Source organism: Phocoena sinus, chromosome 5 (assembly GCF_008692025.1).
Source record: "Phocoena sinus isolate mPhoSin1 chromosome 5, mPhoSin1.pri, whole genome shotgun sequence".
NCBI lineage: Eukaryota > Metazoa > Chordata > Mammalia > Artiodactyla > Phocoenidae > Phocoena > Phocoena sinus.
The window spans coordinates 65,770,467-65,792,316 of NC_045767.1; the positions used below are offsets into that span (position 1 = coordinate 65,770,467).

Consider the following 21,850-nt stretch of genomic DNA (forward strand, 5'->3'; position numbering starts at 1 on the left):
GTGATAAAATGAAAACTCTCATATACTACATATGGAGTACCAATTTGTCCATGTTTTTCATCTTTCTTGTTCCAGTAATTCTGCTCATACCTATTTATACTAAAGAAATAATTGTATATTTGTACAAATTTATTTTTTAAATGTTCACTCAGTGTTATTATAGTAAAAATTAGAAACAATTTAAATAATAGTTGGTTCAATAAATAATGCTATGTTCATATAATGAAATATGACAGTCATTAAAATTATGTTCAAAGGATCTCAATGATATAAGAAATATTTATGATGTAAATGTTAAATAAAAAAAGCAAGATGCCAAACTATATATAAAGTACGATATTAGTATTGGCAAAAAATGACACTGAAAAAACGAAACAGGAAAAGGTACACTAATATCTCGCAGCTTTTGGTTTTAGGTGGTAGCTGCATTTCTCCTTTAGGTCGTTTAGATAGTTCAGTATTTTTGAAATGTTCCATAACATGTATTAACTACTTTTATAATTAGGAAAAAATGGTATGTATAGATGACTCAGACAAAATGAGGGGAAGAGTTAGCCAAAGTGAGGAGGCCATCTTCAGTCTGATTGGATCAGCAAATAAGGGAGGAAATGTTGCTCACCACTAATGGTTTGAGTATGTGTGTTGAATGATGGTGGTGGTGGTGGTTCTGGTGGGGGGGGGGGGATGAGGGAACTCTGGGATGTGATGGTTTTCTTCGTTACAGGTGGTGATTTAGAGCTGGGAGGTACCATGGGCTTGGTGGAGGTCTACCCAGGTATCAGGTAGATTTCATATTTTCACATTAAGTAAAGATCAGATGGAGCTACTTTAAGTCTAAGGGGAAAACATAAAATCTGAAGGTAGAAACTCTTCTCTACCCCTTCACCTTTTCAGACAAAAAGAAAGACCCCCAGGGCCAAGGGTCTTCCTCATTCTCAGAGTTGCTTTGATTTGTGATCTGGTTTTATGTGGGTAGTCCATTTTCACTCTTGAGTTTCTTTTCTTTCTTTTTTTTTTTTTAAGTTATTTTCATTATTACTTTTTGCTGTTTTGCAAAGAGCTAATGCTGCAGAATTGGGGCAAGGAGGGCCAAGGGAAGTTAGTGAACATAGTTATACCAGTTAGGAAGTTCACATAATCTCAAAGTAACTTCAAGAGTATCCTTTGACTAGAATACTTTCTATCCATGGCCTTTACTTCCCAGGGGCAGATGGTGATGTCTTATTGAGATGCAGGTAGAGCTTGTACTTGAAACTCAAGCCTTTCTCTTTATGACTTGGCTGGGAATCCTCACCTTTTTCTCCTCTATCTCCCTTCAACCAGGAGGCAGGCTCTAAGTCTTTGCACTGTCTACCTTTATGTCACTTATTTGATGCATCAACATTCCTTCAAATACTTGAACAAGTCACTGAGGCGCAAAGTATACTTTTTATTTTTTAGTGATACTTTTCTTCATTTTCTCTAAAACTAAAGATGAGAATGAAACCACAGCTTGGACAAAATGCTATAGAAAACAAAAGTTCCCACCCTTTAAAACTTCTATCATGAAAAAATTTGAATATATATAAAAATAGTGAGAATAGACTAACATACCCCCATGTACCATCATTCAACATCAACAGTTCTCAATATTTTCCCAGTCTTATTTCATCCATCATCCTTAGTTCTTTTTTTCTTTTCTGGAATAATCTAAAATAAATCCCAGACATCATATTTATTTCAGCTGTCTGATAAGGACTTTAAAAATGTATATGACTGGGCTTCCCTGGTGGCACAGTGGTTAAGAATCCACCTGCTGGGGCTTCCCTAGTGGCGCAGTGGTTGAGAATCTGCCTGCCAATGCAGGGGACACGGGTTCGAGGCCTGGTCTGGGAAGATCCCACATGCCGCGGAGCAACTGGGCCCGTGAGCCACAATTACTGAGCCTGCGTGTCTGGAGCCTGTGCTCCGCAACAAGAGAGGCCGCAATAGTGAGAGGCCTGCGCACCGCGATGAAGAGTGGCCCCCACTTGCCACAACTAGAGAAAGCCCTCGCACAGAAACGAAGACCCAACACGGCCATAAATAAATAAATATATATTAAAAAAAATCCACCTGCCAATGCAGGGGACATGGGTTCAAACCCTGGTCTGGGAAGATCCCGCATGCCGCGAAGCAACTAAGCCCGTGCACTGCAACTACTGAGTCTGCGCTCTAGGGCCCGCCAGCCACAACTAGTAGCCCGCGTGCCACAACTACTGAAGCCCGTGCACCTAGAGCCCATGCTCTGCAACAAGAGAAGCCACCGCAATGAGAAGCCTGCGTACCGCAATGAAGAGTAGCCTCTGCTCGCCGCAACTAGAGAAAGCCCACACGCAGCAACAAAGACCCAACGCAGCCAAAAATAAATTTTAAAAAATAAATATATTTTTAAAAAGTATATGACTACAATGTGATTATCACCTAACAAAATTAGCAATAGTTCCTTAATGTCATCAAACACCCAGGCCGTATTCAAACTTCTTTGAATATCTAAAAAAATATAGAAAAGACTTCAAAAACTCTCTAATGAGCAGGAAAAAGAGAGATGGGCTTAGGACATTTGTGAGAGGAGGCATAATTACTCAGCTTAGCTTGTCCCTTAAAAAAAGAACCAGAAGCCAGAGATAGTGCTTCTAGGAATTTTAAACAAATTCAGCTGTACAGATATAGAAAATTCTTGTCTCGGACATGATGGGGGCTCATAGATATTCTCTAACTTAAAGGGCCCTCAGATCAGCCTTTTCTGCCTTTTCAAGCCAAACTTAAAAAACAAAGGAACACACACAAAGCGCTTCAAAATTGTACACAGAACTCATGCTTTTAAACTGTGTTTTGTTTTATTTTAATTTTATTTTAAAATGCACAGAAGCAAGGAGAAGAAAATTAGAATCAGTTACAATCTCAGGACCATAGACAATTCATCCTAACATGTTGGTATATATACTGCTCTAGACGTTTTCATAACTGTGGAATCATACTGTACATATTTTGAAAACTGCTTTTATCCCATTCAGCATAGGGACACTTTTCCTGTGTCAGTTAAGTTAATATACTTGTACTCTGTTATTTTAAAGCGTATTGATTACAGGAATAAGCTAATTAGTTTATCCAAGAACCACCTGTTCTTTAATAATTTTTTTCCCATTATAAACAACATAGACAAGAATATGTGTGTAACTAAATATTTCATGTCAAAGTTTGTGGAAGAATAAGAATTCTCCTCGCTGCCATCCTTCTTCCCTTCTCACTCATTCTCATCCTGTATAATGTAGCCAGATTACCCTTGGTTCTCCTGGAATCTCTCTGGCACCACACTGTCTGTCCCCTTGTCTCATAGACCTGTCTCTCCTCCAGTGTTTGTTTCCTGTTTGCCAGTGGCTCCCTCCGAGGCCCCCAGGCCTCACAGTCATCTCACTTTGGGCCTGCATGTCAGCTCTAGCTCTAATAATCTTACAACACTTCAAGGTAAATAGATAAATAACAGATACTTCTATAGTACTTACTCTGTGCCAGGTACCATTCTATGTGTTTTACATTCACTTACCCATTTATTCCCATACAACAACCTTGTATGATACTATCAGCATTGCGTATTTACAGTTGAAGAAGCTAAGGCTTAGTGACTTTGGAGGCAGCATGGTTTCAGAGTCCAGGCTCTTAATCACTGAGCTATACTGCCTCTATTGACAAAGGTGCAAAACTCAGAGACGTTAAGTAATTCACCCAAGATCGCACAGTAAGTAGCAGATGTTGGGGCCAAACCCAAGCTTGCCTGATCCCAGGGTCTGTGCTCTCCTTCTTACTCTGAATTGCCTCTTTTTATTTAGCAGCAGTTGTCAAACTTTTTCTGTAAAAGGCCAGATAGTAAATATTTTAGGCTTTGTGGGCCATAAAGTCTCTGTTGCAACTTTGAGTTGTAGCAAGAAAGAAGCCATAGAAAATTTGTAAATGAAAGATCATGACTACGATCCAAAAAAATGTTCTTATGGACACAAATTTGAATTTCATATGATATGCACATGTCATTAAATACTGTTCTTTTGATTTTTTTTAACCATTAAAATTGTAAAAACCATTCTTAATTCGTGGGCCATACAGAAACAGATGGTGGGTTTGGCCCACAGGTGACCCATAGTTGACAACTTTGGTTTACAGCATCATTACATTCTAGAATGGTTAGATATGCATGTATTTGCCTCTTTGCTTTCTTTCCTTGAACAATTCAGCTTGGGTCCCAAATGTTCATACCCAACTGAAAAAATATGAGTCCTTCAGTAAAGAAATTCCCTTAGAAAGCAGTTCAGAGACCATTGAGTATGCCTCGTGGGGTTCCACCCTCAACACCAGGCAGTTTTTCAGAAAATTCCAACTACTTTGAGAGAGGTACATTTTCCCATCACTTTATTAGTTTGTTTTTTTTTTTTTGCGGTACGCAGGCCTCTCACTGTTGTGGCCTCTCCCGTTGCAGATCACAGGCTCTGGACGCGCAGGCTCAGCGGCCATGGCTCAAGGGCCCAGCCGCTCCACGGCATGTGGGATCTTCCCGGACCGGGGCACGAACCTGTGTCCCCTGCAACAGCAGGCAGACTCTCAACCACTGCGCCACCAGGGAAGCCCACTTTATTAGTTTTGACATGAGATTCTAGAGTCTTAAATGGTGCTCTGGGCCGTTGCCTGGCTGACTAGCCTTGTTTTTGACTCTGAACTTGGACAAAATTGAGAACTCTAGACCTGTGGAGACAATCCAGTTACTGTGCTCGTGGGAGTGGAAGGGACCATTCAGGGCAAGGTGGGTGGGACAGAGGAGGGGAAGGGTGCCAGGGTCCCTGCTTGGCCTGGGGTCAGGGGGGCAGGGCTCCTGGCTCAAAGAGGCCTCGGGGCTTAGTGATATTCCATTTAAATTCAAATATAATGGTATTAAATAAGCTTTAGGTTTAGGAATGTAAATACTGCTTAGAACCTTGACTCTGGAGAACAGAAATAAAAGCTGCAAACCAGCGTCTTGCAAGCAAACTTTCAGAATTAAACCCACTTGGAATACAGATGATCTGTGTATAAAAATAAACTGATTTAAAAGTGATTTCTTTTTGTGATTCAGAGGAGAAATTTAATTATTTTTTATAGCAATTAGAAATGAGCTAAGGGGAATTACTGAAGTAGCGTTGAGAATTAGTGAAATGAATTCTTACAAGATAAAAAATTTACGATAAAATATTCCTTGAGAAGATGTTCCCTGCAAAGGCAGTAACCTTATTTTTAAAAATACTTTTTCCTGAAGTTTAATCTTCATACAGAAAAGTGAACACATCATAGGTCTGTAGCTTGAAGAATTTTCACAAACTGAACACACTTGTGGAACCAGTTTCCGAATCAAGACACACACACTTCTTGTAAATATCAAGAACTCCTTATTTGTAGGAGGAGAATTGGAGTAGGGACCTGTTTGGAAGGGATGGCCGGAAAAAGTGTCTCGAAACTGGGTTTGCTTACGAAGCATGGTTTTACTTGAGGTGCCTTGGGTAGGGCAATGGGAATTATGGTGTGTGGGTGACACGTGGAGCTGCTGCAGCTTTGGGGTCACCCTCTGTTTAGGTCTAACTTTGCCTCTGCCATTGCCTCACAGTGTGACTGTGACAAGACTCCCTACCCCCTGAAGTCTCTGCAGTTGTGAAATGTTGATCTCCATGCGGACAGAAGCCAGCTTGCTCACTGTTACACTCTCAGGACCTGATACGGTGCCTACCACACAGGAAGCCCCAAACAACCGTTTTTTAAAAACGAAGAAAACAACTAATGAATAATGTATACAGCCCTTAGAAGATGCTCAGTAATGTAAATAAAAGTCACAAAATGACCCATTGATCCAGTAATGCCACATGGGTAAATGTATTCCCCAAGAAAATTTTTCCACGTAAAAGTAACTTCTATAAATGAATATATATTTTATGTATAAAATAACACTTGTTAATTATTGTGAAATATTGAAAGTAACTCAAAGACTGCTAGCAGTGGGGAACAGCTGTGCAATTATGAATTGTTGAAACATTGAAAGCTATTTAGCTAAAACCTGGCAAGTATGTTGATTATGTTGAAATAGAAAGTTTTTTAAATTGGAGAAAATGTTTAGAAGATATATACAAGTGTATATCTATTACAGAAAGAAAACTGAATGACAATTTGGACTGATAAAGCTTAGAAGTGGCTATAGTTTTCCTCTACTAAGTTGCTTAAGATTTTTTGAATTGATTCTCTTTCTCCAGAAGAAAGAGAAACAAAGTGAAGCACCCACTCCCCTACCACCACCCCAGCCCCCCAGTACGTGGAGCCCCGCATCCCGAGCAGGGCCTGCTCTTGCTGTGGTGTCCCTGCCAGGCTGCGAAAGTGTTGTTGAGAGAAGGCGCTGGCAGGAGTTGCTGAGAGGCACAATGATTTCCTAATCATCTAAGTGTGTTAGATTCACGGCAAAAGCAATTTCCTTAATGAATGAATTGGCTGCTGCCAGCATAAGTCCTTTGCCCAAAACTCTTACAAGAAGGATGACATTTAGATGTATTCTTTATCATTGACAGGCTATCCCTGGCAGATGACTGCCATGGGCTCATCTGTTTAAAAAAATATCAGGGTTTTATCAGCATTTTGAAGTAAGCCACAGATTCAATCGAAGCCCAGATAACCTAAAATCTGCAATAATAATAATCAATGAAAGTTATAATTTCATCTTAGTTTTGTATTATGCTCTATCATTGTTTTCATTTTTAATTTATTTTTTGTTATTTTTATTATTTTTTATTTTTGGCCATGCCACACGGCTTATGGGATCTTCGTTCCCTGAACAGGGATTGAACCTGGGCCCTGGCAGTGAAAGTGCCAAGCCCTAACCTCTGGACCACCAGGGAATTCTCTGTTTTTTTATTTTATAAATTATTATTATTATCATTTTGTGCTCTATCATTCTGAAGGGGCTTTCTCACAAGACAATCAAGGGAGTATTCTCAAATGTACAATATCTTGTAAAAGTACAAGTATAAATTATTGCTGTGTTATCATTTCCATATGAAGATGTGAGTCTTCAGATAGAGTCTGGGCGAATATTTGATGTCCCAGCCCCCATGCTTGGACATTCAATATTTGGCATTTTGAATAAATAGTAGTAGAAGTTGAAAAGTATGGTGCCTGCCCACAGATCCCATGTGCCATGTTCTGTGCTAAGCCAGACTCTCCACATACTGAATTGTTATAACAGTTCCATCAAGAATGTGCTTTTCTGGGCTTCCCTGGTGGCGCAGTGGTTGAGAGTCCGCCTGCCGATGCAGGGGACCGGGTTCGTGCCCCTGTCCGGGAAGATCCCACATGCCGCGGAGCGGCTGGGCCCGTGAGCCATGGCCGCTGAGCCTGCGCGTCCGGAGCCTGTGCTTAGCAACGGGAGAGGCCACAACAGTGAGAGGCCCGCGTACCGAAAAAAAAAAAAAAAAAAAAAGAATGTGCTTTTCTTATTTTCATTTTTATGAAGAAACCGAGTCTCAGAGAGGTTAAGTAACTTGGCCAAGGTCACCCAGCTTATGTGTAGTAAAAATGAATTTGTGAAAATCATGTGAATTATTTATTTGATTAACTCATTTGTAAAGGCTATTATGTCTAATTAAACAGAGACTGTAGGTAGACAAAGATAATAATGTCTTGGAGGGGAATGTCTGGATTTAGAGGAGTGATTTTAAAAATTACCTTTTGAAGGAGACCTATCCTATGTGTCTATCCTACATTACATGTGATCTGTCAGGAAGATTGCCAATGGAGGAGGTTATAAGCCCAGATTGTATTAATAACCTTTACTTTGAAATTTGGTCCAAAAGACCTTTCCTTCATCTGAAGCTGGGATGGCCCTGTGATGACATCCCTTGGCAGACGGGACACCGTCTCCAAGGTTGATCTCATTGTCTGGAGCTCTTTCACCTGCAGTGAATGAGAATTTATTTGACCCTTTCAAGAAATTCAGATTCCGTCATATTTATGTGGCCCGGTTTAAGTGACAGGCACCGAATACGGTTGCTTTTAAGCAAGTTATTTTGTTTAACCAGGGGCCTAGCAGAGTTCCTGATTACATAGGTAGCTGTTCAGAAAAGAAAGAAACAATTTTATCCTCACAACATCTCTGACAAGTGGTTCCTAAATCTATCACAATTTTGCGGATGAGTAAACCGAGGCTTGGTGATGAAGCAAAGTGCTCAAGGCCATGTCGTTGTATAGGTAATGGAGTCTGATTTCAGATGCAGAAAATGCCAAGGACAGTGCCCTTTCCATTATATCTATAGCCAATTTTTGGAAAAACCTCAAGGGAAAAACCACAGCAAATTTTTAGAGTTCTGGTGATTTCTTCTCTCTGACCTTAGCACAAATTCCCACATAAACCAAGGACTGGCTGATGAATCAATAAATGAAAGGAAGTGCTTCTGGTACGTGCGGCTCAACACATTGCTCTTTCTTGCAGTTCCCAAAGTGGCTGGGATCCATTAGAGACTGAAGTGGCAGAGACCACTGTCAGCTGTGGTCTCCACTTCTTGGAGCAGAAGCCAGGAGAGAGCAGTCTGAAAACGTCTCATTCACACATTAGGTTTCTACTGTGGTCTTTTTCACGTTGCCACCAGAGCAACTGCTTGTGTTTTTAACCGTGGGCTGATTTTAGAGATCAGGTCAGCTTCTGCTTCTTGACTGGGTGGGGTCGTGGGTACGGGGTATAACAGATCCAAGCTCTCCCCGCCGAGGGTAAGAGTGGCTTAGACAAGGGGGGAGGACCCTTGTCCACTGAGGTGGACCCCCTGATCAATCAGTTTGCCAATGAGGAAGCTCCCCCATCAGCAAAAAAGGGAAAAAAGACTCAAGTTCTCCTCTTCTTTTTCTTTTTCCAGTTGAAGACCAGCCTTTGGAGGTTTCCAAAGTAGATGGTGCATCTCCCTTGGATGGACTGCATGAAGTAACATTCTGCAAATTGCTGTCAGAGGTCCTCAGAACACAAATCCATCTGGTTTCCATTCCTCGTTGTTGAATGGCGTTTGCTTCAGCAGCCCACTGAGGGCTCATTTCCTCGGAATTCTGAGTTTGTAACTAGGAATCCGAGCGGGGAAGATGCTGAGTTCCATCAAGTGTGTGTTGGTGGGAGACTCTGCTGTGGGGAAAACCTCTCTGTTAGTGCGCTTCACCTCAGAGACCTTCCCAGAGGCCTACAAGCCCACAGTGTATGAAAATACAGGTGTAGACGTCTTCATGGATGGCATCCAGATCAGCCTGGGTCTCTGGGACACAGCTGGCAATGATGCCTTCAGGAGTATCCGCCCTCTGTCCTACCAGCAGGCAGACGTGGTACTGATGTGCTACTCCGTGGCCAACCATAACTCCTTCCTGAACCTGAAGAACAAGTGGATCGGTGAAGTCAGGAGCAACCTGCCCTGCACCCCCGTGCTGGTGGTGGCCACCCAGACTGACCAGCGGGAGGTGGGGCCCCACAGGGCTTCCTGCGTCAACGCCATAGAAGGAAAGAGACTGGCCCAGGAGGTGAGAGCCAAGGGCTACCTGGAGTGCTCAGCCCTCAGCAACCGGGGGGTACAGCAGGTATTTGAGTGTGCCGTCCGGACTGCCATCAACCAGGCCAGGAGACGCAACAGAAGGAGGTTCTTCTCCGTTAACGAGTGCAAGATCCTCTAAACCCCAAAGACTCCACCCAGCAGTCACTTACCGCAAAGACTAACTGGGACAGGGAGAGCAGGCAAGCCAGCAAGCGTCGATGCTCTTTCTGGGCACGTCCTGAGCAGCCTGAGCAGCAGCAGGAAACCTTTCGGATACAGTTGTTGATGAGGCTTGGCTACTGGATGTTTTTACGAAATACACTCTATCAAGGAACTCTTTGCCCATTACAGTTAGAAGATCCCTTGGGAAACTGTAATGAATATTCCACCTTCGATTATAAAACCAAAGTGGTCTCCATAATTTCGGATAATGAAGTGAGTTTTCCAAAGAATTCCATATTTAAAGACACATTGTATTTAAATAATAACAAAATAAATAGCACTGGTATATAATTAGTTTTCACACTTGGGAAGTCTTTTCCTACCTACTGACAAACACAAATTGATGTATGAGTGAAACGACCTTATAGGGCCCTGCCATATGTTCGTAGTGTCGGTATTTTCATCTGAAGTAGGAATTTTGTTGAAATCCCTTGCCAGCTAGATTTTATTAGGTAATCAAATTTTAAAATGACTGTAAACTCATCCTTGCAATTAATTTTCCACCCACTTGTTATTCAGAGTTGTATATAAAATACAGTTCAATGACATAAGATACTTTAATACTGCCTCATGATTTTAAACAGCTACCATTATATGTCTCTGTAATTATTTTTTTTTTTTTTTTTTTTTTTTTTTTTTTTGCGGTACGCGGGCCTCTCACTCTTGTGGCCTCTCCCGTTGCGGAGCACAGGCTACGGACGCGCAGGCTTAGCGGCCATGGCTCACGGGCCCAGCCGCTCCACGGCATGTGGGATCTTCCCGGACCGTGGCACGAACCCATGTCCTCTGCATCGGCAGGCGGACTCTCAACCACTGCGCCACCAGGGAAGCCCTGTAATTATTTTTTTAAAAAGCGCATTTCTTATGGTTTTGCCTTTCACCCAAAGAACTCCAGTTGTGTACTAAGTATCCTTCTGTCATCCCCCAAAACAGATTGAAGGAACACCTCTCAGGTAGAGAATCAGACTGCTCGCAGTGATAGCAGCAGAACTTGGAAGAGACACGAGGAAGCCTTGCTTTCATTTCAGAGACCACTGCACTTTGACGCTTCTTCTGACACCGGGGTTCCTAGCTGGTCGTAGGTCTTGTGAAAGAGCAGGCTCAAAGCCGCTATAATTGTGATTTAGCAGATTTGTTATTTGAGCTCTAAACTGAGCTGGCATGGCAACATAATTCATTAATTTTAGGACCTACTCAGAATAATTGGGGTGGTGTCTACATGTATATGTATGTATTTAAGGGAATTTATAGCTTTTACTATTTCATGAATATGAAACACCTGAGTGGAAAAAAAAAATCACAAATTCCCAGCACAGGGAACAGGAAAACTATACAGCAATTGCTTAGATAATAAAAATTTCTCAAGGGAAATACTGAATCAATAGGGACATCCCTCCAACCCCCAACCACCATTCTGTCTAATAGCTTAAAAGCAATGGTATTGACCATCTGTGAAAGCTGAGAACAGAGGACTGTGTAAATTAAGAAATCGTGAAGGCTGGAACCCAAGTGTTTCATTTACTCACCTAATCAAAACCTATAACTACTCTGAACCACGTTTATGAAAGTACATCATTGGTTTGGTGTAACATGCCATTACACACCAATGGTAAGGCAGTTGGCATAAATGACTATGATTAGACCTATGCTGACATAACCAAACTAATTTTTCAGTTTCCTTATGTGGTCAATTCTTTATAGCTATAATAGATGTCAAAATCAAATGTGTGCTCATCTCCACACTGCCTTCTCTTTTTCCTCTTCTCCCATCCACATTCAGGAAAAGGGCTGGGACCAGGGTCTGAGTCTCTGCGTCCAAGGTTCCCTCAATCCTCTGGGGCTGACATATCTGCCTTCGCCCAGACAGCGCCAGCTCTCCAGTCCCACAGCTCATCCTCAGCTCTGTGTCACCTGTGTCCCTTGACTTGAGAGCTACTATATCCAGCTGTCTATGTTGGGCATCCAGAGGGTTGGAGGGCTTCAAAGCTGGCCAGGCAGGGGAGGCGATGGGAATGCATCTCCTTGTGATATCCCTGTTGACCCGCCTCCTCTTCTCCAACAATTGCAAATGGTCTTAAATAACTTCTGCAGATTTTCCTTCAGGGCCTGTCTAAGGTAGGCGGTATTTAACATGATAGCAGGAATAAATTTCTAATGACTAACATTGGTTGTCCCAAAGCTTTTCCTTCTTTCTTGTTGAAGGGAGATTGGCAGGGGCTGGGATATGAAAATGGGAAGGGCCCAGATAACTGATTCTAAGTGAGGGAAGAGGTGGTGATTCCACAGTGGAAGCGGTGGAGGAAGGGAAGGTCATAGAGGGCGTGGTCAAATGACTTTGCCTTCATCTGGGCCACAGATGAGCCCTCTGCTTGCTGGCTGGAGCCAAGCTTAAAGGCTGTCTCTGGGAACCCTCACACCTGAGAACAGGAAGCCACGTGTAAACCCTCCCCAGCAGTGGGACCTGGCAGAAACTGTGGCCCGCTGGCATCTGTCTCCCCTACTAGACGATCATTCTTGAAGGCTGGGCCACCTCCTGTTCATCTCGGTGTTCCCAGGGCCCAGCTCAGGGAAAGAAGCATAGCGAAACAAAGTTGTGTTGAACTGAATTGGAGAGAAGGACAAGAATTGGGCTGACGTGCCGCAAAGTGCTTATGGGAATGAAGCAGACCTCCAGCAGCCCTGGGGGGTGGGGGACAGAGGTGGGGAAGAAGCAAAAATGGGTCATTTTGTTAGAATCCATGCAGTGTATGTTCTACATGGCTGTTTATCTATTTATCCTGCCTCGACTCAGGCTATGTTTCTTCCCCGTCAAAACTTTCAGTGCCTTTTTGTAGACTATTGTACGCTGATTTCTAACCATGCCAAATAGCAACATTAAATATGCTCTTGTTTACGTGAAAGGGTTGGTGTGAGTGGGTAGCTCATCCTATTCTGCTTTACTTTGTACTGACTAATGGGGCGGCCGAAGCTAGTGTGATGAAATGAGGCTGAGCGACAAGAAAGCAGAAGGCATCCCAACGGTGACAGTCTGCGGAGGGCTCCAGATGTGCTGACCCCTGTGCTAAGCACCTGAGCGTGTGTTATCTCACCATGTGGGGTGAGCACCACCTTACACGGGGAAACTGAGGCCTGGTGCAGCAGGTGAGTGGCAGTATCAGGAGTCTCGAGTGGGTCTGTCAGACTCCAAAGCTGTGCTCAAGACCACCGTGCCCCACTTCCGCCCAGAGCAGCCCAGCTGTATGGTTTTGCCACATCTCATCTCATGTAACCTTGCAGGCCCCAACCCTACTAGTCCCTGTAGTTTTAATAAAATATTCCCAGTCTGATCTTTATCTTCCCCTTTTATTTTTGTTTCTGGCAATAAGAAAGGGACCCACCTAAGTCACAGAGCACCATCATTTGCAAAGGTGTCTGCTTTAAACCTTGGCTTTTAAGTATAATTTTATAGGTTGACTGCATGTGAATTGGCAGAAATGAAATACATCATGATTTGACGCTTTAAAAACCTTGGAAAAAATTCTCTTTTTCTTATTTCACTTTTCCACGCCTCAGGTTTCAGGTATCTCCTTTGAATGAGGGAGTGACAGGGGAGAGGAAAGCCCGGTTCTTTCCTTTTAAGGATTTGATACCAAGGAAGGGCACTTTACCCATCATGAGATGGGATGAAAGGGTTCCAGTGTGGCACATCTATAGGGTTACGATACGATGGAGGGGACAGGGCATCTGCAAGTGTTCATGCCCAGTGCCGAGAAGACTATCTTATGGGTTGAGTCAGATCAGAGCAACTCAAGGGTAGGGTCCTATTTTTCCTCAGGCTGTATCTCTTCTGATAAAGCAAAGAAACATTAATCACTAGCCAAGATCCTGAGCAGTTTTTCACCAGAAAAAATAAAACAAGCCACAGAAATTACTTGTAACGTAAAGTTCCTAAAGAGTACTTGTTTCAACCTAAAGTTCATGTTTTGGTCAATTCTAAAATATATCCTGACATGGGACATAATCCATAATGGTAGATAGACAGCAATAATGGGGGAGTAAGAGGCAGACATATTTTGGAGTCACAAAGTCTGGGTCATGTGTCTTTCAGCCTCAATTTCCTTAACTTAAAACAGTAATTCCTGGATTCCTCTAAGAATTCGTGCAATAGTATTCATACAATAATAGCTTTATATCTGTGAACTATTGTTCAAATGGATGTGTCGTTACGGTTTTGGTGGACCTCTATGCAGATACATAGGCTGAACATTCTAGATCAGATCAGAATATTCTAGAACTTGTTGATAGTGGGCCACACGATGGGAAACCTACACAGAAGCAAGTGCCATTTGTAGCAGTGCTAGATAGAGCAAGATGAGTAAAATGACACGTAATAATAGTGGAAACAAACTACATTTGATTCCTACTGGCTCCAGCTTTGTGCTAGGCACTTTACATAGACCATGTCATTGAATCCTCAGAACATGCTCATAAGGTAGATATTATTCTCTTTCTGTTGATAAGCAACTGAGGCTCAGACTGATATATGGAGATATTGCCCTTGTACAGTTACTTTTCAGAACATCCCAGTCTTACTATGTAATTTTGGTTTAATTAAACTTGACCAGCTAAAAATTATATGGTGAATTATATTTAATGTTCATTACACTCGCTAACTTAGCTAAGATGGTGAGAATGATCCCTGTTACACGCTAATGATTAGGGCTTGGCAGCCTTCCTTCATGCACTTCCTTTTGTCACTTTTCCTATGAAAAAGTCTCAGGTGGTTCCTATCCCACTGCCATGGTGGTCTCTGCTGGCTGTTCCCACTCCCCGTTTCCATTTTCCACCCTTGGCTGCCCTCCCCTGTGGCTGGGAGGCTAACCCTGTGGGCTGCATCACCCAGGAACTCTTCCTGGCTGGCTTCTACTTGGATGCAGCTGGTGGGAGACTCTGGCTGGAAGTCAGAGGGTAGGAGGAGAGAATAGTTGGGTGTTTTTTCCTACTTCTTTCCTGCTTGGGTGATGCTTATCTGTCCATAGCTGTGAATCCCTCCCACCTGCTGAGCAGCTTCTCCTCCACATCACCAGCTTTCATGGGGCCCCAGGATGGTATATCCTCTGTCTGCCTCTCCGTCCTGTAGGAAGTAATGGCTTCCTGCTGGTGCTAGTCTTGGGATGCAGCAACATCCCTCCTGTGTTAACCCAGACCTCTACAAGTAGTGCCTTCATTCAGATCTCTTCATCTGAACCATCTGGAATAAATTTGGTTTCCTATGGAATTTTGACTGATATACTCACCAAATATTAAAAGTCATCTATATGTTCTGGTAGTAAGTGAGTACACATAACTCTTCTGAAGGATATGGGTTTGGCAGCCTGGCTAACTCTCCTGTCCTGAGCCTCAAAAGCCAAGAAATATCACTCTCTACTTCTATTTGCTTGGAAGAGAAAGGAGTGCGCTGATTAATTCTAATCTGAATATGCAAAAGAATAGTTCTGGGAGGGCAAAGTTCAAGAATTGTGGGGTTTCTAATGACATATTTATATTAAGAAGCTTTTATCCATAATATATAAAGAACTACTATGAATCATCAAGAAAAACAGCCCAATTTTAAAAATGCACATTTCTCAGAAAAAGAAATATGCAATAAACAATAGAAAAGGTGCTCAATCTCACCAGTAGCAGGGAAATGCAAACAAAATCCACAATGAGATATCATTTTCCTACTACCATATTGGCAGAGAATTAAAAAATATGACTATGAGGCACTGGCAAGGGTATGAAACAATAGAAAACCTTATATGCTTCTTGTGGGCATATAAGTTGATATAACATTTTGGCATTACTTAGTAGTATTGAATATCCTATACCCTTGACCTAGACATTTCATGCCCTAGAGATATACTTACATAGACTTCCCGGGAGACCTGTACGTAAACGTTCTTAGTAGCATTGTAGATAATAGCAAAAACTACAAACAACACAATGTAATCAAGAAAGAATGGCTAAATAAATTTTGGTATATTCTCACATAGAATACTATGCAACAACGAAAATGAATGAACTGTAGCTGTATGTATCAATATAAATTAATGTAGACAATATTGAGAAAAAAGCAAGTAGTCAAATAATATATGTATTATGATTGCATTTAAGTGAAGTTCAAATGCAAGCAAAGCTTAACAATACAATACTTAGGGTCAAAAACATTTTAAAGCATGGGAATGATTAACACAGCATTTAATTAAGTGGTTACCTCTCCTAGGGAGATAAGGGAATACAACTGAGCAGGGTCACCCAGGGATGTCACAGGTATTGTTCTATTTCTTAAGTTTGGGAAGTGGGTACAAGAATGATCATTTAATTTTTTCTGTTATTTATTCTTCAAAAATATTCCTATGTGTTTTATACACTCTTTTGTGTGCCTGATATAATTCATAATTTTAAAAGGTTTTTAAGGACTTCCCTGGTGGTCCGCGGTTAGGACTCCGTGCTCTCACTGTCAAGGGCCCAGGTTTGATCCCTGGTCAGGGAGCTAAGATCCCACATGCCGCACGGTGTGGCCACAAAAAAAAAATTTTTTTTTAAAGTTCAAGTTGTACGGTCAAATTTCCAGAATTTCAGCTCTGCCCCTCAGTAGCTTTGCAGCCTTGTTCAAGTTAACTAGCCTCTCTGTACATCCATTTCCTCATCTGTAAAATGGAGAAAATAACATCACAGGGTGGTGAGGATTAAAGAAAAGAATGAATACAGGTAAAGTCTGCACTATGTCTGGCACATAGCCAGTTTTCAATAAATGGCAGCTCTATCATTCAATTGTCATCCTCCCTCAGAGCTGGGAGGATCCTGATCTTTAGTGGATGAAGATGTTAAGATCTGGGGACAGTTAAATGACCTTCCCAAAGCTCTATGAGCTGGTGGCAGACTCAGCCCACCTCACTCTCCCTACCACCCTTTGGGTGTTCTTTCTCTAAGCTTCATGAGAGCAGAGAGGTTTGGTTTTACTTGTTCACTTTTTATAAGCTCACTTTTCAATCCAGGTTTCCTGTACTCTATAATTTGCAGTATTTTTTCTTAGCACAAAGCAGGTGCCTTTCAGTGCCTTACAGAAGGGATCAAAAGAGAATCCTTTATCTTATTCATTCATTCAGCATTTACTAGGCTCCTTTTGTTCTTTCAGGGGGTGATACTAGGCTTCTTGCGTTCTCTCAGGGGGTGATTCAAAGAAAGTAGAGGACGTCACTAAAAGAGACATCGATCCGAGCATCTCTCCATCGCTGGATTTACAATATTGTTTCATAATTATGTGTTCATGTTTCCATTCCCCCATTGGACCGTGACCTTCTTAGCAACAAGACTGCAAATAGCCAAAGCTGCTGCTTTTGTGGAGTTTAGGATCTAGTTAGGTAGGGATAGCTGTGTATGGGCAGATAATAATTATGTAAACAAATCTGATAAATATGGATGGGTGATCAGTACTATAAGGAAATAAATTAGGAAAAGGGAGGGAGGACACTTGGTAGTTTATCCTCTTAATTGAGGAGAAGCCTGGCTGATGTAGACAGACTGCATCATTTAAAAATAAACCACCCCGGGCTTCCCTGGTGGCTCAGTGGTTGGGAGTCCGCCTGCCGATGCAGGGGACACGGGTTCGTGCCCCGGTCCGGGAAGATCCCACATGCCGCGGAGTACCTGGGTCCGTGAGCCATGGCCGCTGAGCCTGCGCGTCCGGAGACTGTGCTCCGCAATGGGAGAGGCCACAACAGTGAGAAGCCCACGTACAGCAAAAAAATAAATAAATAAAAATAAACCACCCCTCTGAAAAAGAAAGCAGGCTTAACTTTTTCTCTGCTGGCCTCAAAAAAGGGACACACAGCTTTTCACAACAATCAGTGTTCAATACCCATTTCTCTCCAGAAGTGACTGACTTGGGGGATTCCAACCCACCTGACTGTTGGGTTAGGGCTGTTCCAAAGGATGGATTAGAAGAGACTGGCACAGAAAAGTGACATGATTTACAGAAGCTGGGGTTTACACAGGCAAGTGGTTTCCAACAGATTCTGAAAACAAGGAAGGAAATGACTAGAACTCAGGGTCTAGATAGGACTCAAAGTGGAGCCAAAAGCTTGCCTGCTGGCACTTGTGGAGCAATTCCAAGAATATGTGTGTGGACGTGGTAGCACAGGCGTGAGAAACAGTAAGGTTACAGCATGCTAGAGCCCATCTACTGATGCAGTTGCAGTGCTTGCTCTTTATGGCTGTGTTGTTTAAATAGAACATAGTAAGTTGCCCTAATCTGTCTTTGTTCTGTGGAAGTTTCACCCTGATGGAAACAGGAGGGGTGCAATTTACGAGTGAGTCACTGGAATTAACCAAAGAGCAGTTGTTGGGTGGTAAAGCTGTCATCTCAGGGAACTAAAGATTTACTGAAGATTTTGATTGACAATGTTTTTTTATTAAGTTTTCGGAAAGCCCCCAATAAATCACTGCATGTATGTACTTCTCAAATACATCTCTTTCCCTCTTTTCTCCTCCTTTTCATCATTTCCCTCTGCAGCTAGGTACCCCTGTCACCTGTCTTTGGTTGCTCCAGCATCTGAAATGGTGCCGTGCCCAGAGTAGATGCTGACCTCTATTTCTTTTTTATTTTCTTTTTATTTTATTTTTTTTGGTGGTACACAGGCCTCTCACTGTTGTGGCCTCTCCCGTTGTGGAGCACAGGCTCTGGACGCGCAGGCTCAGCGGCCATGGCTCACGGACCCAGCCACTCCGCGGCATGTGGGATCTTCCCGGACCAGGGCACGAACCCGTGTCCCCTGCATCGGCAGGCGGACTCCCAACCACTGAGCCACCAGGGAAGCCCTGACCTCTGTTTCTTGAGTAAATCAATCCTTATTATCACCATCACACACATCCATTCATACAGCACTTTAAAAGTGTCCAAAGTGCTTTTCCATGTCTTCTGGTACTAATTGCCAGTATTTGCTTAGCACTCTCTAAACAATCAAGTACTTTGTGTATGTTGTCTCCCATGACCTCACAACAATGCTGTGGGTTATTATTATTGGCCCATTTTACAGGCAAGGAAGCTAAGGCTCTGGAAGGTTAAATGACTCATCTATGCGCACTTAACTGACACTTGGCAGACTCGGGATCATGCTTAGATCTCTTGGCTCCAAACTCCCCTTTTTCCATGCCACTAAGCTTTCATCTGAGGCTCAAGACGACCCTGTGAAGAAGAAATGAGAGAGATGAGGCCCAGGAAGGCGATGTGACATGTCCAGGCCATGCACACAGTTACTGACCAGAAGAGAGGTCTCTGTTTCTAAGCCCTGGCCGTCAATATTATCATTCTTATTATCATAACGTGTTTTTAAAAAATTGGAAATTGCTATGTGGTTGTCTCTGATCAACAAATGGAAAAGTCTGAAAGAGGGAAATTATCTGTTAATCTAGGTCTAAACCATATTTGCATTAATTCTCTGGATACTGCCTGCAAACACACACTAATTTTTTTCTCTCCTTCTGTTAGTGTGTATACTTCCATTGAGAGTATAATATATAAATCAACATGGCTGGAACATTTTCTTCTGTTTCTCTATTATTTTTGTTAAATTATTATAATTATTATACTATATAGTATCAATGTTTATATAATATATTATATTGTATTATATATTATTACTATTATTATATTATTATGTGCTATTATTAGACCCACATTTTTGGAGCTGGAAAAAAACTCAGGGAGGATTTAACACAAGCTCATCACTTTGCAGATGAGGAAACTGACTCTCCAAGTTGCCCAAGGACACACAGCTGGCTGCAGGCAAAGCTGGGACCTTGAAAGCCAGGTCTCAGCTCCCAAGAGCTCTTCTATCTTCCCTCAGGCCTCAAACGTCCCAGCCTCTATCTACCTAGTTTCAGGTTTCAATGATGCAAGTTTAAAGGTTTACCCTTTGCTTAAAACATCAGAGGCACTGGCAGGTGATTAAAAAAAAAAAAGAAAATGTCAGAGGGAAAGGCCAACACATGAAACCAGCAATGGTAGAAGTGCAGGAAGACACAGGACACAGCAGCCAGCCAGCAGCGCTGCCTTGTGTGTTATTAACAAGCTCAGCAGCCAGAGCTATGAGCCCTGAACAACTCAGAGCTGGGCCTTCATGGGCTCAGGGGGAATCTGAGAGAGGCTCTCCCTTCTTCCACCCAAATACTCAGAAGGGAAATTTGCAAGCCAGCCTGGTTGTGACAGGTTAAAACAGTCATAGAGGAAAGAGATTCTTTACATAGATATGTATTTCTATATCTGTCCCCCCAGATTATACAAATATTGCATGCTTATTGGGTTTTTTTTTTGCCGTACGTGGGCCTCTCACTGCTGCGGCCCCTCCCGCTGCGGAGCACAGGCTCCAGACGTACAGGCCCAGTGGCCATGGCTCACGGGCCCAGCCGCTCCGCGGCACGTGGGATCCTCTCGGACCGGGGCATGAACCCGCGTCCCCTGCATTGGCAGGCGGACTCTCAACCACTGCGCCACCAGGAAGCCCTGCTTATTGTTTAAAAAATTAGAAAAAAACAGCAAAGCAAAAGACAATAATTAAAATCCCTGTTACATCATTTTTTGTATTTACCCCTACAGAATTTTTCTTATACACTTACACATGTATTTTTGAAAAAAATAGGATCATATAGTAAAATCTGATTTCCAATCTACTTTTTTTTTTTTTTTTTTGGCGGTACTCGGGCCTCTCACTGTTGTGGCCTCTCCCGTTGCAGAGCACAGGCTCCGGACGCGCAGGCCCGGCGGCCACGGCCCACGGGCCCAGCCGCTCCGCGGCATGCGGGATCCTCCCGTACCGGGGCACGAACCCATGTCCCCTGCATCGGCAGGCAGACTCTCAACCAGTGCGCCACCAGGGAAGCCCCCCAATCTACTTTTTAAAATTTACTGTATTGTGAACAGCTTTCTATGTTAGCATGTTAATGAATATACATACTCTTATGCTGTTGTATGTAAAGGCAGCATGGTAACTAACTATTCCAGATTTTTCCAAGGAGCCTGTAACCAAATGTTTGTTAATTGCATCTATGGGCATGTATTGAACTGTGTATGGGAAATTTGTGTGTGTGTGTGTGTGTGTGGCCTTGCTTAAAGCTGTAGTAAAAACCACAGATATATCTGGCACTATGTGCTTTGTGTATGTTAATTTATTTTCTTGTAAGCACTCAAGATGAAGTTAATATTATCATCCCCATTTTACAGATGAGGAAACTTACCCAAGGTCAGTCACCTAGCATGTGTCAGAGTCAAGATTCAGTCCAGGCAATCTGCCCCAAGCCTGTGCTCCTGACACCACACTTCCAAGAATGGTTCCACCTATTTGGTTCCACACTCCAGCTCCTCGGTTACAAAACTGGAGGGCCTATAGGAACATCCAGTCCTAGAAAGAAAAGTCTTAGTATGACAGGTGTGAAGTCCAGAGAGTTCTTGACTTCACTATCAAGTCACCTGTAAGTTCATCACAGAGTTTGATGATCATCCATCCAGCTGTTCTTTCTCTGGTCTTCTCCGACCATCTTCCCCCCACAGACACCCCCCCTCCCCCGCAAAACCCATCTTCTTCTACCTTCTCAGCCCTTCCCGCAGCCTTGGGCTCCATGTAGAAGGTCCCAGTGGAGGCTTAAGCCCTTTAGAGTGAAACAGCTATAAAACAAACACACCTTTCTTTGGTTACTATTGACAACTGTCAGACAGAACTATTTGGTGTTAGGCTCTCACAGTCACTTTCTTTCATTTTACCAGACTCCCTCCCAGGAAGGGCTGGGAGGGGGCCTTGGGGAGGAAGGAAAGAGGGGTGAGTGAGGAAGAAAACCCCCATCCTGCCACAACACAGAGCCTCGGATTTTGCTCTGCTTTGATGCTAACGTCTCTGATTCTCCCTGGTTCATTCTGAAGTTGGGGGGTGGGGGAGGGAGGAGGGCATGAGGGCAGCTGAGCCTCCAAGCAATGCCATGGCTCTAAGAAGCTGTTTGACGAGGACCCTTGAATGGATGCCTCTATTTCCCTCCCC

The 21,850-nt window shown here is 42.9% G+C and overlaps 1 protein-coding gene and 1 long non-coding RNA gene across 4 annotated transcripts in view; one reads left to right on the forward strand and one right to left on the reverse strand.

Annotated features, from left to right (window-relative positions):
* RHOH (ras homolog family member H) overlaps nucleotides 1-10,361 on the forward strand; it is a 37,641-nt gene extending 27,280 nt beyond the window's left edge. For 2 of the 3 annotated variants that reach the window (XM_032632752.1, XM_032632754.1), the window contains one exon: nucleotides 8,925-10,361. In XM_032632752.1, coding sequence (XP_032488643.1) covers nucleotides 9,142-9,717 — 576 coding nt within the window. In that variant the 5' untranslated portion in view covers nucleotides 8,925-9,141 and the 3' untranslated portion in view covers nucleotides 9,718-10,361. Of the gene's footprint in view, nucleotides 1-7,518; nucleotides 8,709-8,924 lie in introns of those variants that run through there. The other variant, XM_032632753.1, reaches the window with a different exon arrangement.
* An 8,160-nt stretch (nucleotides 10,362-18,521) lies between these two features.
* On the reverse strand, nucleotides 18,522-21,544 carry LOC116754270. The gene is made up of 3 exons (XR_004350028.1): nucleotides 21,407-21,544; nucleotides 21,057-21,220; nucleotides 18,522-19,008 (listed from the first exon to the last, which is right to left on the reverse strand). It is a non-coding gene; the product is annotated as an uncharacterized LOC116754270 (long non-coding RNA).
* Nucleotides 21,545-21,850: the final 306 nt, after the last annotated feature.